The 18,343-nt window shown below is 45.5% G+C and overlaps 1 protein-coding gene across 1 annotated transcript in view; it reads left to right on the forward strand.

The window, feature by feature from the left end:
• Positions 1-18,343, forward strand: part of CTNND2 (catenin delta 2) — a 1,126,037-nt gene that overhangs the window by 968,435 nt on the left and 139,259 nt on the right. The window contains exons 13-14 of the mRNA XM_069556073.1: positions 1,666-1,783; positions 9,207-9,392. Coding sequence (XP_069412174.1) covers positions 1,666-1,783; positions 9,207-9,392 — 304 coding nt within the window. The remainder of the gene's footprint in view (positions 1-1,665; positions 1,784-9,206; positions 9,393-18,343) is intronic.

The following is an 18,343-nucleotide window of genomic DNA, read 5'->3' on the forward strand; positions in this document are numbered from 1 at the left end:
TTAATCTTGCAAATATCTCCTACAGTGGCAAGCCTCGGCAGGGGGGATGTGTTAATTACTTTCTTCCAGCCATCTACAGGTGGACAGGATTCTGAACAAAGGCACTTTAGCTTAACAGTCAGGAAAAGCGCCCCACTCTCAGAAGCAGGCCATCGTGTATGATTATAACAAAAAATGGCAAAAAAAAAAAAAAAAACACACACAACAGGGTTAAAGTCAAAGAAACAGGTCTAGCACGGATGAGTCAAAGTTGACTCTTCCCCATTACAGCTCTAATTTAGTGTAGATCTTCAATGTCAGCATCACCAAATATGCAAATTATCCAACTCCACTCATGATGCCAACATGGGGCCCAACTGTCTAAATGAATGCACCCTCCAGGATATTCTAATGCTACATAGATTGAGAATTATTGCCTTGCCTGGATCATTATCTCTTTTCTTCACCCTTTCCCACAGTTCCTAAACTTTTCAGCCTCTTTGTGCCTTCTGTTTCCTCACTTCCTCCAGCCTCCCTCCAGTAGGCTGTGCTGTCTGTAAATCAGTTGCTGCAAAAGTTTTCTATGCTTCCATCACTTCCGTTGTGTCTGACACTTTGTGACCCTATGGACTTCCATGCTTCCCCATCCATAGGACTGTCCAGGCAAGAATACTGGAGTGAGTTGCCATGCCCTCCTTCAGGAGATCTTCCTGACCCAAGGCTTGGACCCTCGTCTGAAAGTCTCCTGCTTTGGCAGAAAGGTTCTTTACCACTAGCGCCACCTGGGAAGCCCTGCAAAAGTTTTCTGCTAGAACCAAATCCTGGCCATGGTTGGGAGAAGAAGGCAGCCTTCTCGGGTGGTGGGGTAATAAAAGCACTCAGGAGATTCACCTTTGTCTGGATCGTCTGATGTCTTTTGTGGGACTGGAAGTTCACTCCCCTCCCAGCTGTGCATTCCATTAAAGAGGTCCCTTATGTTGCCTTTAACTCAGCTTGTGCCGTTGTAGGAATGAGCTTGGGCCACTCCTACATAAAAGGTGCCATGGGTATTCTGATGACTAAATTCTCAGAGAAATCTCTGTGTCCTTAGAGTAAACTTCTAGAATTTTCATCTGTCAGGGCCAAGGCAGATATATATTTTTGACACAGGTGAAATTAGACCTCTAAGATATGTCAGCAAGTTGGAAACTTTGTCTTTGAAAAGTATTTCAGACTTTTCAAAGCAGAACAGCCCTTTGAATCAAAGAGCCTCTTATTCCCTGGTCGATTGTAACAGAAGCAGAACTTGGAGACTTTTACAAAGTCTCCTTTCTTAGTGGTCACAGGACCCTCGTGGACCATGTGTTCGGAATTCTGCATTCTCTGTTTTGATGCAGATATCTGTGGCTCATCCAGTTCTAGAATCCATTTGTGGAGGCCATTCCTCCCTCGTTAAAACTACATTCTTGGTAAACCTTCTGAAAGGCTAGCAAAGTGTTTTCATTAAAACTTTGTAAGGAAGAGACCTCCCTGGTGATCCGGTGGTTAAGACTCTGGCCTCCCAATGCAGGGGACACGGGTTGGATTTCTGGTCGTGGCACTAAGATCCCGCATGCTAAAGAAGAACAAATGAGAAGAGGTGGGCATAGAAGAACGTTCTTTCGGTGGCCACTGTGAAGGGTGCTGATACATCCTTTTGCTTTGCAGGAATGTTAGTTCAGCCGGAGAGGAGGCCCGCAGGAGAATGCGGGAATGTGACGGGCTCACGGACGCGCTGCTGTATGTGATTCAGTCTGCGCTGGGGAGCAGCGAGATCGATAGCAAGGTTTGTCATATTTGCATAGATGAAGCATCTTAGAGAACAAAGATTCCCATGGGGATAAAACAATGGCTAACAAGGATGGAAAGTTAATACAACACTGAATACTTTCACTCTGAAATCTGTATTGACTTTTAATCCTAGCCTAGAACTAGACGCTTAATTCTTGATTAGTAGCAAGTAAAAATTTAAATTACTCCAGCTACAGGTGTTCCAGATGAGTGTATAAACTTTCACATAGCAAGTTGCCCATGAGTTTCTAGCTTCATTTTCTAAAATCCACTGGCAAAAAGAAAAATATTCAAGCTACCTGGGATTTAAATAATCCTATATTCTTACCAGATAGCTTTTGAACAGCTTAATACTGCCCAATGCCATTTCAAGAATGCCCAGTGAAGTCTAAATAAATGCTGCCCAAAAGCTGTATAAACAAGCCTGTCAAAACATTGATCAACAGTGTCTCTTCCATGTTTTAGTTCACAAACCAAAATAGAATTGGGTGGATTTTTGACGGTGTTTGGGCTATTTTGTTTTGTCTTCTTTGTCTTTTGACTTAGTTTGGGCTCACTGTACATAAAAAATTTGTAATTTCATAATATCCTGATATAGGCACAGACTTTACCGATACTTTAAAGTAATGCACATGATGAATATGACACCTTAGTAAGACCCTTCTCAGAGCCACTCTCTCAATATTTCAGTCCACTTCTTTGCCGTGGACTGGCCTGTGGACTGTAGGGTGTTGGGCAACATTCCAGGTCTCCATCCACTAGATGCCAGTACCTTCCTCCCCCCACCGCAGTTGTGATAAACAAAATGTCTCCCGACATTTCCAGATGCACCGTGGGGAGCCAAAAATTGGCCCTGGTTGTGAACCAAAGCCCAATCCCACAGTTTGTTTGTTTTTTAATATATATAAGCATGCGCATTGGTTTATTGATATTACATAAGATATTATATAATCAAAATATAGTAAGTCCTAGGCAATACACATATTCATGAAGTAAAATGGTTAATATTGCACAGGACAGAATTTATTGATTGTACATAGCGCTCTGTCAAATGATTTCCAGTCAACAAGTTTATCATAATCAATGTCCAGAGCTTAATCAGCAAGCCATGAGAAACCATCCACCCACACAATACATGTCTGCCTTCTGGCTCCAGGCCCTTGAATCATTGAGGTTTCTGTAAATAAACTGTGTCTGGCATCTGGTTCTTACTTCAAGACCATCTCACCTAAAACTGGCATGCTTTCCTCTTAAGACATCTTGATAAACCCACGGTTTTTAATGCCAACTCTTCACTGGAATTGCCTTTGGAGCATTTGATAAATGCGTGTGCCTAGACCCCTTCACAGCCCCCCTGAATCCAGATGTTTAGCTCTTAGCTCTGATTTCTGTTCCTCTGGAAGTTCATCAGGTGATTCCATGTGCATCTTGGATTGAAAAACCCGCCTTAGTAGATACAGCTTTAAAATAGACTCTAGTCGGGGGGACCCAGCACACTGTAATTTAGTTGTTTTAGTTGTAAGTTCAGATAAAGAACAAGTAAGAGTGATTTTATCCATTTAGGTACTCTTTGGCATGGGGTGATTTAGCGTGGCACTTCTCAACCTTGCCTGCACATTGGAGTGAGTGACAAATTTAGAAAATTACTGATGGGGGAGCCCTACTCCCATGGACCAGAAGTCCCTGGTACTTCTGGGACTCAAACCCTTTGAGTACTAACTGAATCCAATTATAAACTGTTTGTCATCTTATCACTGCCTGTCAGTGACATTTGCAACCATTCATTTACTGTGTGCATGACATCAATATCTAAAGTGAAATATGATAGAAAAGATTTAATCAACCTCTCTTGTAAATGCCCTTAACAGCCATTGTAGACCTTTTAATATCACTGACGGGAGAATTAAGTCTCTAAAGAAGGGAACAGTCAAGGTGTCTTGAGTATTTATAGAGACTTGATAACACAATAGACACAGGATTTTTTTAAAAGAGCTACTCAAGGTAGTTCATAATTCATAGAAGCTGCAATGCCAAGGATCTTTAATATTCAGAGTGGTAAATACTAAGGCATGGGGGCTTTAAGCCTTATGGATACCAAGTAATCTTTAATACTGTCTGGGCCTTCTAGCTGACAATAAAATATGAGTCTTGCCCTGGTCCCATAATACCATCATGGTGGGTAAGGCAACCTTCGTGAGTATGGTCCAAAATCAGAGTGCTGTGAGGCACACATGGCTTTTTTCTGACGTGTCAGAGGACCAGACTCCTCAAACTCTTGAGAGACCTTAAAGATTCTCTTTGTTAGTGACCACATTTCCCCACAAAGTGGAAACCGGAAAAATGAAGACCATTTAGGGCTGGTGTCAGAAGACTCAGATATGCCTTGAAATAAAGCCATTTGCAGCAACATGGAGGATCCCAAGGTGATCAGACTTAGTGAAAAATGTCAGAGGAAGACAAATATATGATATTGCTCACATGTAGAATCAAAAAAAAAATAATACAAATGAACTTATTTACAAAAACAGAAACAGGTTCACAGAAAACAAACTTATGGTTTGAAGTGAAAAATTTATGGTTACCAATAGGGAAAGGTTGGTGTGGGGGATAAATTGGGAGTTTGGGATTGACATGTACACATCGCTATATTGAAAATAAATAATCAACAAGGACCTACTACATAGCACAGGGAACTCTGCTCAATATTCTGCAATGACCTAAATAGGAAAAGATTTGGAAAAAGAGTAGATGCCTGTCTATGTAGAGCAGAATCACTTTGCTGTATACCTGAAACAAAGACATAGTTGTTCACCAACTATGTCCCAATATAAAGTAAAAATTAAAAGAAAAAAAAAAAAAAAGAGACACTCAGCTATTCCTGATTGAGTATCCAGAGCACCCAGCATGGCCCCAGGAGTGTCCTGGAAAATGTACCATCTCCTTCTCCCTATGACCAGAGGACAGGACCTGAGTGACCTCAGCTTCAAGACAAGGAGGACCCTTAGAGCTGTTGAGCAGATCAAATGTAATAAACTACTTAGTGCTGTGCTGGCCAGAAGGTGCTGTTGAGTGTTAATGTATTATTATTGCCCCATCATTTTTCCACTCAGCCCTCTCCTTGGCCACTTCTAAGCTTTCACAGTGACAAGCTGGAGGAGGGAGAAATGTGTGCAAGCTGTCTTTGAGGCCACTGGAGTTAATGAGTCAAAGAGCTTGGATGCTACGCATGCGCTCAGCTCAGCTCCTGTAATTGGGATGGTTTGTTGAATACCTAACATATGGTGGCGCATTCTACAAACGGCTTCCAAATTAGCCCTTTCTAATAGAAAATGAGGACTCAAAATGACCCTGGTGACCAAGAGGAACTGCCGAAAGCTCTGTTGACAGTGATGGATGTTGAAACCCAAACCACCAGCTGCCACACGCCTTCTGCTGGTATCCCCAAGAAGGGCAGTGGCTGTTCTCTTTTTCTCCCTGCCCTTACAGGAAAAGCACTTGACTTGGTCACCCTCCCAAACCAGGCTTAAAGAGAGAGGAGTTCAACCTCTGGGACTACCCCTGTTCTGTCCCTCTCTGCCGTCTCCTGTCTCTCTTCCCCACCTCATGAAAGTGAAAAGTGAAAGGAAAGGTCGTATCCAACTCTTTGGAGATCCCAGACTGTACAGTCCATGAAATTCTCCAGGCCAGAATACTGGAGTGAGTAGCCTTTCCCTTCTCCAGGGGGATCTTCCCGACCCAGGGATCGAACCCAGGTCTCCTGCGTTGCAGGGGGATTCTTTACCAGCTGAGCTATCAGGGAAGCCCCATTCCCCCTCCTAGCCTCCCACTTTCTCCCTCTCGTCTCTCTCTGCATCTGGCTTCTCCCCAAGACGTCGCTCAGCCTCAGGTAGGTTATAAAGCACTTCTCGAAACTGTGGATGTATTCCACAGTCGTCATTTGTTAAACAGAGGCATGGATGTGCCCCCAGGGAAGGGGAACAAGAGGGTGAGAAAGAAGTTTATTCTCCCAGGTCTTTGATGTAAGAAAAATCATTCTGAGCTGATTTGAAAATCGTTCTGACTTACGCCACAACATTTTCCTTTCAGGGAGAGACTGCTCTCTCTCTCTGGAGCGTCGTCCTGCGTTTACCTGCTTTCATACCGATTCCTTTTTTTGATGCTGAGAGCGTGCTTGAAATAGAAAAATCAAGTTGACTGAAAGCCTGTGGGATTAGCAGCCCATGAAACCTTGAAAAGCTGACCCGAAAGGTCTGAAATTGCAAAGGCTCCAGAAATACACCCTGAAAACTGGTTTTCCTACTTGATTCTTCATGCCTCCAGTAGTCAGGTCAAAGTTACATGCTGCCTTTTACCAGATTCCCATCATAAGTGGGAGCAGTGCAGGATCTGAACTCCGGCAGTCCCCACCCCATTTCCAGTCCCAGCCCAGGACTAGAGAAAATGGTACGGTCTCTAGTCTATAGTGGCGAGTGTGCTGAGTTACCAACAGCCTCAGACCTCACTCCTTTGTCTCTAAAATGGAACCATGTTCCCTTCCTTGAATGGTGGCTGTCACGTAGTTGGTGCCTGAAAAGTGACAGGCAAGTTGGCATACTTTTAAAAAGAAAACCTGTCTCTTCTTTTTCAGATTTTGTACATCTGAAACTAACATGACCTTGTAAATCAACTATAATTCAAAGAATGCTTAAACTTAAAAAAATAATAAAACTTAGTTGGGCTTCCCTGGTGGATCAGCTGGTAAAGAATCCTCCTGCAATGCAGGAGACCTGGGTTCGATCCCTGGGTTGGGAAGGTCCTCTGGAGAAGGGAAAGGCAACCCACTCCAGTATTCTGGCCTGGAGAATTCCATGGACTGTATAGTCCACGGAGTCACAAAGAGTCCAACACGACTGAGAGACTTTTTCACTTTCCACCATTATTTTGTCCCTTTTAAAAATTGGGGGGACTTCCCTGGTAGTCTAGTGGTTAAGACTCCACCTTGCAGTGCAGAGGACTTGGGTTCGTTCCCCAGTTGGGAAACTAAGATCCCCCATGCCAAGGGGTATCTGAGCTCTCGAGCTGAAAATGCTGAGCCCCGTACTTCACAGCCTCACACACCGCAGCGAGGATCCTGTGTGCCACAGCCAAGACCCCACACAGCCAAATAAATAAATGAATGTTTAAGGAAAAAACCAAAGGATTTTTCAATTAAAACAGTAAAAAAAAATTTTCTGAAAATTGGGTATTTTTTTTCCCCGTCCTCCCACAGTTCCTCAAATCCAGAACAAAGGTCAAAAAGTTGATGCCCCGGACTAAATGTTTGATTCCTCCAAGATTTATATGTTGAGACTTCATCTCCAACGTGGCAGTGGGGACTTTGGGAGGAAATCGAAGCACTGAGAGATTAAGCACTTTGATCAGGGTCACATGGCTCATTAAACGGTGGAGCCAAGACTCCATCATGGTCCCATTAGCTCTAGGTCACAAGCTCTGCACATTCCACAGAGGGACCGTCTCCACCTTTGTTTGTGATATAAATCATTGCGTAGCACTTGCTGTGTGCCAGGAGCTCTTCTCGGTATGTACGTACTGGGTTAGTTTCCTGTTGTTGCTGCAGCAGATGGCCACAAACATGGTTGTCTAAAAACACAGACCTGGGCTTCCCTGATGGCCCAGTGGTAAAGACTCTACCCGCCTATGCAGGAGACACTGTTCAATCCCGGGTCCAGAAAGATCCCCATGCCGAGGAACAGCTAGGCCTGTGTGTAACTAGTAAGCGGGTGCCCTGGAGCCTGGGAGCCACAACTACCAAAGCTTGTACCTAGAGCCCGTGCTCCACAACAAGACAGGCTCCCACACGCAAAAGCCCTGCAACTCAAGAGTAGCCCCCACTTGTTGCAACTTGAGAAAAGCTCCTGCATCCACGAAGACCCAGCACAGCCAAAAATAAATTTAAGAAACACAAACTTATCATCTTACCGTTTTAGAAGTCCGGAATGGTCTCTTTTTTTCTTTTCTTTTCCTTTTTTTAAATGTGGACCATTTTTAAATTCTTTAGTGAATTTGTTTTAATGTTGCTTCTGTTTTATGTTTTGTTTTGTTTCCTTTTGGCTGAGAAGCATGTGGGATCTTTGCTCCCTCACCAGGGATCAAACCCACAGCCCCGGCATTGGAAGGTAAAGTCTCAAGCAGGGATCAGACTGTAGCACCAGGGAAGTCCCCAGAATGGGTCTTGTTGGGGTAAAATCGAGGTGTCGACAGGGCTGCATTCCTTCTGGCAACTGTAAGGAAGCATCTGTTTCTTTGTCTTTGACAGCTTCTAGAGGCTCCCACATTCCTTGGCTCGTGGCCCCTTCCTCCATCTCTAAAGCCAACAATGCCAGATCCCATCCTTCCCACACAGCTTCACTCTCTCTGCCTCCCTTTCTTGCTCACAGGACCCTCATGATTCCATGGGCCCACCTGGACAATCCAGGATAATCTGCCATCCAAAGGTCCACTGATGAGTACCCTCCATACCCTCCAATCCCGTAACCTAACATATTCACATTTTCCAAATGTGGACGTCTTTGGAGCAGAGATCTTTATTCTGCCTATCACGTATATATTCTCTAATTCCCCTAATCCACACAGCAGCCTATTGGCCGCTACTTTGACCATCTGACAGAGGAGGTTATGGGTGGATTGTCCAAGTCACTTGTCCAGTAGTCAGAGACCTAGGGTTCTACAGATGTTCAGCTCTTCCCACGTCCCTAATCGCTGCTTAGCTCTTGTGCTTAGGAAATAGGTGCACCAGCAATCTTGAAGAAAATCAGGAGGTTGGAAACATATATGTCCCCAGATGACCACAGAACCTGGCTTGCCTGGAATAAGCCTGGTTTGCACCTCTTGCCCTGTATTCCTCCCAGAAAGTACCCTTGTTGTTCAATCACTGAGTCGTGTCCAACCCTTTGTGACCCCATGGACTATACAGCATGCTGGGCACCCCTGCCCCTCACTAAGAAAGTGCCCTGGTAGATAGTAAAAGTGTCACCCTCCCAGAGCTAACGCAAATCCAGTTATCCTTGCTCTTAATGGTTCTGAGCCTTAATCCCCAGATGGCTGTTGTCTGTAAGTGGACGCCACCTGGGACCGCACCTGGATACGGATTCTTTCTTGCTCACAAGTGAATTTCAGTCAACAACGATAGCTGTTTATCAGGAACTCTTATTGCTAAGTGGTTTCTTTGAGGGGAGGAAAGATCTTCAGACTTTTCCAAGCTTCTCTAAATTCTTTCCATGGTGGCTGTCAAGGGAGCCTTTAGGAGCCGCGGTTAAATGCATCCAAAGAAAAAAATGTCTGTGTGAAGATGGATGGCTTTTGCGGGTGGAGCAGTACTGGTTAGTTTTTGTTCATTCCTCATTTTTTGTTTTGTTTTGGTTTTGGTTTTTATTCTCCAGACCGTTGAAAACTGTGTGTGCATTTTAAGGAATCTTTCGTACCGGCTGGCAGCAGAAACGTCTCAGGGACAGCACATGGGCACCGATGAGCTGGACGGGCTGCTCTGCGGTGAGGCCAATGGCAAAGATGCGGAGAGTTCCGGGTGCTGGGGAAAGAAGAAGAAGAAAAAGAAATCCCAAGATCAGGTGATATTGGTGACTCGCAGCTGCATGCAATTATCCCCTCCCTAATTGCAGCCTGGTGGTTTTGTCTGTGTCTGCAGGTACAGAGCTCTGTGATTCTAGCACTTGGTCAAATCACTCATGCATCGACACCATTTTCCCCTGGGGATTTCACAGCTGAGACAGTGGAGCATTAAATGATTCCCCTCATGTTCTCCATACAAGCCAAGATAGGAAATTTCAAAAAGAGGAAGAGGCCCTTGAGTCCCGGGCAGGCTCTGAGTTGCCAGCTCACAGAATTGAGTCAGATGCAGTCACAGATTCTTCTGTGTTGATTCGCACATCTATTGAGGTCTTCAGTTGGGCGCCTTGCAGGTGGAACAGTTGCACAGAATAGGTGTGGTCTGAGAATAGAAGCTGAGGAGAGAGGCACAAAACACCCAATGTATTTTATAGCTCTTCGGGGAACTTCTGGATATGCAGTCTTGCACTCATTGGTGGGAAATGGAGTGATTCACAGCCCTTCCAAACAGAATGACATTAGAAGCTGGACCTTGAGGGACAATTCTAATGAACTCAGAAAGCTGTCCATCTGGAGAGACCTCTCCAAAATGAAATGGCCTTTACCTCGGCCAGCTGTAAGTCAGTTGGTTGCCCTGCAGTAAAGGCCCATGGGCTATGACTGTCAGCCTTGGCAGCATCAGGAAGACCTCCACCCCTCTTCTGGGAGCCCCTCTGGGAGGCAGAACCCCTCACTCACCAGGCCCCCAAATAAGGGAGTAATGTGAAAAAGCACCCATCCTGTAGTTGCTGGAAACCCTTGCTACTGAGCTTTCCCATCTCCTCTGACACCGTGAGCATGTTCCCAACCTCGCCCTGGACACTGTGGTCATATCTCCAGCTCCTCAGGGTCCTATGGACCCAAGATCTGAGTGTTTTCAGGAGTGGATGATTGAGAAAGTAGAATGGATTCCCCAACGTGCCCCCTTGCCGGGTTTTTAATCGAAATAAATATGCAAAAGTATCTGTTTAGATCACAGCATGCTATTTTCTAAACTGCTTTTGAAATCGTTTTGCTTTGAGTGAGTGTTAAAGGAACTATTTTATTGAGTCGGGATTAATGGAAATGCACCCTGAAATATAATTCCTACATGTAACCCAAGTCTGTCAGCATTAGCATCTCTGTAGGCTCCAGTTCTCGAGCTATTTGCGGTCCCTGAGGGCTGCTCCAGGCCCTTCTACAGCTTCTGGAACTGTGTGTTCCCATTTCAACTTCCCTACAATTTAGGAGACACAGGCTCATGCCATTGCCTTTGACTGTGACCTTCCTCTCTGAGAAGCAAACCCCCAACGCTGCTTTTTCTCCTGTCCTGGGTCAGTGCTCTGTGTCTTGCATCTCTCCCTGATTCACAGGAGCTTTTGCCTTCTGGGAGGATTGAATGGTGGATCTTAAAAAAAAAATAATATTTATTTATGTGCCTCGTGTCAGGTCTTGGTTGCAGCATGCAGTCTCCAGAGCACGGGCTGAGTAGTTGCGGTGCACAAGCTTAGTTGCCTCGTGGCGTGCGGGATCTTAGTTCCCCAACCAAGAATCAAACCCATGTGCCCTGCATTGCCAGGCAGATTCTTAATCACTGGATCACCAGGGAAGTCCCTGAGCTGGGGTTCTTAATTCAACCACTTAGAGCTCTCCCACCAGGGAAATGGACCAGTTGGCCGGCACCTACCGTGTACCAGGTGTTATACGAAGGGATATGAAGCACTTCAGTTATCCCACCTGGTACTTCTGGGCACCAGACCATGATGAGTTCTGAACATGTTCAGTATCAAATAAGTTAAAGATGGACGAACAAAGGTTTATGCGTTCTTCTCTTGGTTTCCTTTGAGGCACTGTATATCATGGGGCCCAGTCCCTACACTGCTTTACCCTGGGAAGCAAGCTTAGTAAATCCGTAAGGAAGAAAAGCCTACATGTGAGAATATAGTGGTCTCCAATCTGCCCTGTGGTCATTATCACCTGAGTCTTACATACACCCTAATGACTCAGAACCTCTGGGATGGATGGGCCCAGGCAACTTTGGGAATCCAATTTGTGAAAGTCCAATGATATGGCCTTCCAGGTGGCGCAGTGGTAAAGAATCATCCTGCCAATGGAGGAGATGCAAGAGACATGGGTTCAATCCCTGGGTCAGGAAGATCTGGAGAAGGAAATGGCAACCCACTCCAGTATTCTTGCCTGGGAAATCCCATGGACCAAGGAGCCTGGCAGGCTACAGTCCATGGGGTTACAAAACAGCTGGACACGACTAAGCACACACACACGGTAATATGATATTAGCCTTGGCCAAGAAGAGAGAGAGAGAGAGAAAGAGAAAGAGAGGGAGAGAGAGAAAGAAAGAGAGAGAGGTGGGCGGAAAGAGGGATGGAGAGAGAGAGAAAGAAAGAGAGAGAAAAAGAAAGAAGAAAGAGAGTATGGGAGTGATGGCGGGAAAGAGAGAGGAAGGAAGGAAAAAGGAAAGGGAGAAAAACTTTAAGGTTAAATTCACTCTGAATTCCAGGTTCCCCCTCAAGTCTGTGGCTTGCATTTTGAAGCACATTCCTCTGATGGCTTTCATGCCTGCACTGGTGTGCATTTAGTAAGATTCTGCCTTGACACCAAACCCTTTCCCCAACTCTGCTAAGGTGTGCAGGTGCAGCTGACAGGGGCCAGAGAAGCCAGGGGTCAGAATGGAATATTCATGGACATCATCCCAAGACAGAGCCCTCCTTCCATGATGTTAGCTGCTTCCATGGAACGTTATGGTGTGTGAATTTCCACCTTAGAATGCTGGACTTCACGTTGTAATTTATGAGATCAGTGATTCTTTCCTAAGTTGAGGAAGCTAAAATGATTAATTGAATCATAACAATTTTTTCCAGAAGTCTAAATGAAAATCTATACAGTTTGATTGTTCTTCTTACAATATTCTTTTAAGGCAAGGGAGTGGGGGGACAAAGAATTTCTTTAAGAAAGTTTTGCTGAGACCATCATAAGTTAAAATACAAAGGAACTTTGTTGTTTATAAAGCGGCTTCAAAGTTACTTCAACCAAATGATAGGTTTTCAAAAGGTTTTCTTTCAAACTGTGCTCCGACATAATACAAAAATATTTTGAAGTGCCAGAAAATACAATATCAAGTTTAACGAGGATGTAAACAGAATTCTAGCTTTATGGCTATAAAAGTGATCAGATATAATGCATCGTTTGGAATCTCTACTGCTCATAAAGTCAGGTTTTAAAGAATAGAAAGTGATTAGAGAAAGTATGTAATACAAAGTGAAGAAAGAAATTGAAAAGCGGGTGTGTATGTAGACACAGATATATGTAGATAAAACCTGGCCAATTTAGTAAAACTATGGCATAGGAAAATATAAAATGCATGCATGTACAAAAAAGTATGTGTTTCTAGAAAAAATGCAGTAACATCAAAGGCAAACGATACTGATGGACTCTTCTCGTACTTACGTATTTGTAAATTTCCTATGATGGGCATTACATTTGTAATCTTTTCAAATATTATTGAGAAAAATAAAATCCAGAAAGGCACTAACTGACCAAGTCAGTGTTTGTGCAAATTCATATATTCTCTTAAAAAGATGCCTCAGAGAGGCATTAAGTAAAAGTGTTAGTCACTCAGTCCTGTCCAACTCTTTGCGACCCCATGGACCATAGCCCGCCAGGCTCCTCTGTCCATGAAATTCTTCAGACAAGAGTACTGGAGTGGGTACCATTTCCTTCTCCTGGGGATCTTCCAGACCCAGGCATTGAACCAGCGTCCCCTGCGTTGGTAGGGAGGTTCTTTACCACTGAACCACCAAGCAAGCCTTTGATGCATCATATTTCAGTCCAAAAGGACGTTGCAAATTCATTCCTTTCTGACTTTGTGCTCAGTGCCTATTGCTAAATTATAAGCAATTGTTAGTTTCTCTGGAAACTCTTTGTAAGTAGAACTTCCCCCAGAGCAGTGTGTAGGTCATGTGCCAAGAGACACATCTCACCCAGCAGGGTCCTCCCTGCCTCTGGCAGCCTGGCACAGCGGGGCAGGGTGGCAGTCCTCTGAAGGCTGAGGTGCAGGAAAGTGTATGTGCCTATTCGCTTCAGTCAGGTCCAGCTCTGTACAACCCCATGGACTGTAGCCCGCCATGCTCCTCTGTCCATGAAACTCTCCAGGCAGGAATACTAGAGTGGGTTGCCATTCCCTTCTCCAGGGGACCTTCCCAACCCAGAGATTGAACCCAGGTCTCCTGCATTGTAAATGGATTCTTGACCATCTGAGTAGGTCAAGATTGATTTTTTCTACTTTTCCACATTTTGTAAAAATAAGCATTTTTGTTTGTTTGTTTTTCCATTTGGGATATAGCCAAGGTTCCTGCGATGGTGTCTGGGGATCAGTGGTGCTCAAACATGGATTAGAGGTAACTGGATAGCATTGGTAGCTGGCCAGAGCAGACCTGAGCCTTCAAGGCCTGCTCTGTGTGAACTTGAGTGAGTGCCGAGAAATCCACAGAAGAAAACAAGCAGATCCCCTAGAACTCAGCAGCTCCCTTCTGCTGAAATCACCTGTGAATGTTTTAGTTCACATGAACATATATGCATCCACATGGGTGGGGATATAAACCGATCAGATTCAAAGAGGATTCTGACCCAGCATTTTTATTTGATAGACATTCTCTCTCTCCTGATAATCTTTGTTTAGAGAGCTGAGGTCAATTTAAGAGTATACAGTAAGTTCCCTATGTACAAACCGATTCCGTTCTGAGAGCCCATTCGTTCAGTCCAGTTTGTTCATAAGACCAACAAAGTTAGCCTAGACCTCCAACTAACACAATTGGCCATACAGTACTGTGCTATAATGGGTTTATAATACTTTTCACACAAATAACACATAAAAAGCAAACACAAAAATAAGTCATTTTTAATCCCATAATACAGTATTTAGAAAAGTACAGTAGTAACAGTACAACAGCTGGTATACAGGGGCTGGCATCGAGTGAACAGGCAAGAAGAGTTACTGATTAGGGGAAAGGAGGTGGGAGCTGGTAGAAGGGAAGGAGCAACAGCAATCGGAGATGGAGGGCCAGCTGCAGTTCCACTCACTCCTGATGTGATTGGACTTGCAAATGCATATTCACATCTTTGAAAGTTCTTGTAAGTTCTACCAACTTGAAAGTTGGTAGATAGGGGACTCCCTGCATTATTAGTCTTTTTTACCTCTTTCCTAGGTTGTTGATGCCAAATGCATAGATTAGTGGTAAGTTTTAGTTAAGATATCATCTTGATAGCCACAAAAGCAATAGTAATGGGCTTCTGTGTAAAGCCTCTAAGGCCCCTTACTTCTTCCATGATAATAGACATGTCTCAGTAGAAACCAGGGAGCTTCCCTGGTGGCTCAGACAGTAAAAGCATCTGCCTGCAATGCGGGAGACCCAGGTTCGATCCCTGGGTCGGGAAGATCCCCTGGAGAAGGAAATGGCAATGTACTCCAGTACTCTTGCCTTGAAAATTCCATGGATGGAGGAACCCTGTAGGCGTCCATGGGGTCGCAAAGAATCAGACACAACTGAGTGGCTTCACTTTCACTTTCAGCAGAAACCTGGGCTTCCCAGGTGGTGCTAGTGGTAAAGAACCCGTCTGCCAATACAGAAGACATAAGAGACGTGGGTTTGATCCCTGGGTCGGAAAGATCCCCTGGAGAAGGAAATGGCCACCCACTCCAGTGTTCTTGCCTGAGAATCCCATGGACAGAGGCACATGGCAGGCTCCTGTTCTTGGGGTGGCATAGTCGGACACAACTGAGTAATTTAGCACGCATGCTGCAGAAGCCCAAGACCTTTCCCCCGCACACTTTCCTGGCCCACCCCAGCACCCCACAGGCCAGGCTCCCAGCTTCCGCCCATGCTGCTCCTCCATCCTCTTCCCTCCTTCCCCTTTGGAGAATCATCCTTCAAAACCAGGTGAAAGGCTGCCTCCATGCTCTCAAGACTTCTACCAAAGATAAGCGCATCACTCTCTAATCTACATCTGCGCGGCTCTGTTTATCTCCTCCAAGGCTTTTCACATCATGAGTCCTTTACACCATTGGATCTCCTCCGGAGAGTTTCCTAAGGGGAAGGGTCTCCTTTCCGTGGCCCGGCACCAGCTGTGCCGAGTGGCAGTCGATCTGTGGTCCAGAAGGGCCTCTAGCTCTTGCGGTGGGTATTCATAGCTGTGACTGGTCCCTGCCTCCTTAGTGTTCTCAGGACACTGTGCCTTCTGGGGCTGCTGTGAGAAAGGAGTACTCCATAGCCCTTTTTATTGTTTGATTTTTGCAGCCCTCGGTAGGCATGAGTCCATAGCCTTTAAGCTTCCATTTGTGATTCGAGCTATTCCTCAGCTTCTCATGGCAGTGCTGTGTTTTATTTTATTTGTTTAAAACCTTTCATGTTGTATCGGAGTATAGCCAACTAACGATGCTGTGACAGTTTCAGGTGGACAGAGAAGGGAATCCACCATACACATACATGTATCCATTCTCCCCCAAACTTCCCTCCTCTCCAGGGTCGTGCGTGATCAGCCGCTTCAGTCGAATCCGACTCTTCATGACCTTATAGACTGTAACCCACCAGGCTCCTCTGTCCATGAGGTTTCTCCAGGCAAGAGTACTAGAGTGGGTTGCCAGCCTCTCCTCCAGGGAATCTTCCCAACCCAGGGTTCGAACCTGGGTCTCTTATGTCTTTTGCACTGGCAGGTGGGTTCTTACCTGTTGGTGCCGCCTGGGAACCCATCCAGAAGCAGTGCCGCATTTTATTACTTCTGACTCTGCACTCACCACCAAACCTCAAGAATGTTCTAGACCAGGATAATCATCTGAGCATTTATAATTCATGTCAATAAGTATATACGTCTGTATCTCAGAGTGCCCCTGGAGAAGCAGTACCTCAATCATGCCAGATGACAAAATGCTTAGTGCTGAAGGTGTCAGCATGTGGCACACATGGATGGGATTAGGTGCCATGGAATCCCCTCCCCTGAAAGGTCCTTGGCGTTTCAGGACGTTGTATCTGGGGTCACCTCAAGAGCCTCAGCTGTAACCCACTATGCCACGTGGATGCTGTTGGCTCAGGAGTGAGGCTCTGAGACTACATAGAGATCAATGTCCTAAAATACAATAATGAATTTTATTGCTGGTTTAAATCAGTATATTGGAAATTTGAATTTTAAACTTACTTAAATCTTAAGTAGGGCTTCCCTGGTGGCTCAGACAATAAAGAATCTGCCTGCAATGCAGGAGACCCGGGTTCTATCCCTGGGTCAGGAGGATCCCCTGGAGGAGGAAATGGCAACCCACTCCAGTCTTCTTGCCTGGAGAACCCCATGGACAGAGGAGTCTGGTGGGCTACAGTCCATGGGGCCCAAAGAGTTGGACAGGACAGAGAAGGCGTGCATATACACTGCAGTCAGTGTTGCCCCCGATTCCCTGCATCTGGATGACTGGCACACCACTGAAGGGAAGAACAGATGTGGGCACGGTGCCCACCCAGCCTCACCCTGCCTTGCTCTGTGTGCCGCTGTAAACATGTTATCACTTGGCTCTGCAAGACCTCTCTCCTTGCCAGCAAATAGTCATCTGCACCAGAAGCTGGAAAGTGTTTGTTGCTCAGTCATGTCCAGCTCTGCAAGCCCATGGATTGTAGCCTACCAGGCTCCTCTGTCCATGGAAGTCTCCAGGCAAGAATACTGGAAGGGGTTGCCATTTCCTACTCCAGGGGATCTCCCCAACCCAGGGCTCAAACCTGTGTCTTGTGTATCTCCTGCATTGCAGGCAGATTCTTTATTGTCTGAGTCCTAGAATGTGGAGGGGCTACCAAGAATTCCAGTGTAAGGGTCCATGTTGTATGCGCCAGTCTCTGCTGATCAGGAAATTAGATTGCTTCCAAAGTTTAATGTAAACTGCAGTAAACGTCCATGTAGTTTTAAGTCTTGCCTACATCCTTGATCACTTCTCAAGGATAAAATCTGGAAAGTGAAACATCGAGACCAAAGAATGCTTTTAAGGCTTTGGGTACATTAGCCAAAAGTTGTCTTCATCGCTCCGGATGCCAGCGCCAGTGTGAGCTCCTTGTGAACTGCTTTATTATCACGTGATGGATCTGCCCTTTGTGACATTCTTGATGCTTTTAAGTCCTCGTTTCCTAATATCCCAGGTTGTTTTTCTTCCTTCCAGGTGGTTTTCATTCCCTTCTCAGTAACCATACTTTCCCGTTTGCGGCTTAATGCCGTTTCCTTTCCAACCATCTGCTGATTTCAGCTGCCGCTATTCCTCATGGTTGGTGGCAGTGTGGTCTCACTCTGCTGTCACCTCACCATATGCCAGGAGCTTGGTGACTCAGGACATGAAATTCCGTGTCCTCGAAGCACTCAATCATATGCGCCCGCCAGGATCACAGCTCTGCGTTTTTGTGCGGCGACTGACCTTTGCCGCTCCCCATGAGTGAGGGAGATCCTTCTCCTTACACGCCTCCCATATAAAACAGATCCCATCACCCAGAAATGCTGCTCTTCCACTCTCAGTGACGTTACAAACTCAGCTCTCTATTTTTGGTGCCTCGTTCGGTCTGTATTTACATTTTACTATTCAGTACTCCACGCCATCAATCCAGACTCTGTCTTGCAGACTAGATCTGGGTGTCTCAGCCTCGACATTGTTCACGTTAGGAGCCGGGGTGGGTCTCTGTTGTGAGGCTTCCCAGGTGGCTCAGTGGCAAAGAATCTGCCTGCCAGTGCAGGAGTTGTAAGAGACATGGTTTGGATCCCTGTGTCAGGAAGATCCCCTGGAGAAGGAAATGGCAGCCCACTCCAGTTTTCTTGCCTGGAGAATCCCACGGACAGAGGAGCCTGGAGGGCTACGGTCCATGGGGTTGCAAACAGTTGGACACGACTGAGCGACTGAGTGTGC

This window comes from Ovis canadensis, chromosome 16, assembly GCF_042477335.2.
Source record: "Ovis canadensis isolate MfBH-ARS-UI-01 breed Bighorn chromosome 16, ARS-UI_OviCan_v2, whole genome shotgun sequence".
NCBI lineage: Eukaryota > Metazoa > Chordata > Mammalia > Artiodactyla > Bovidae > Ovis > Ovis canadensis.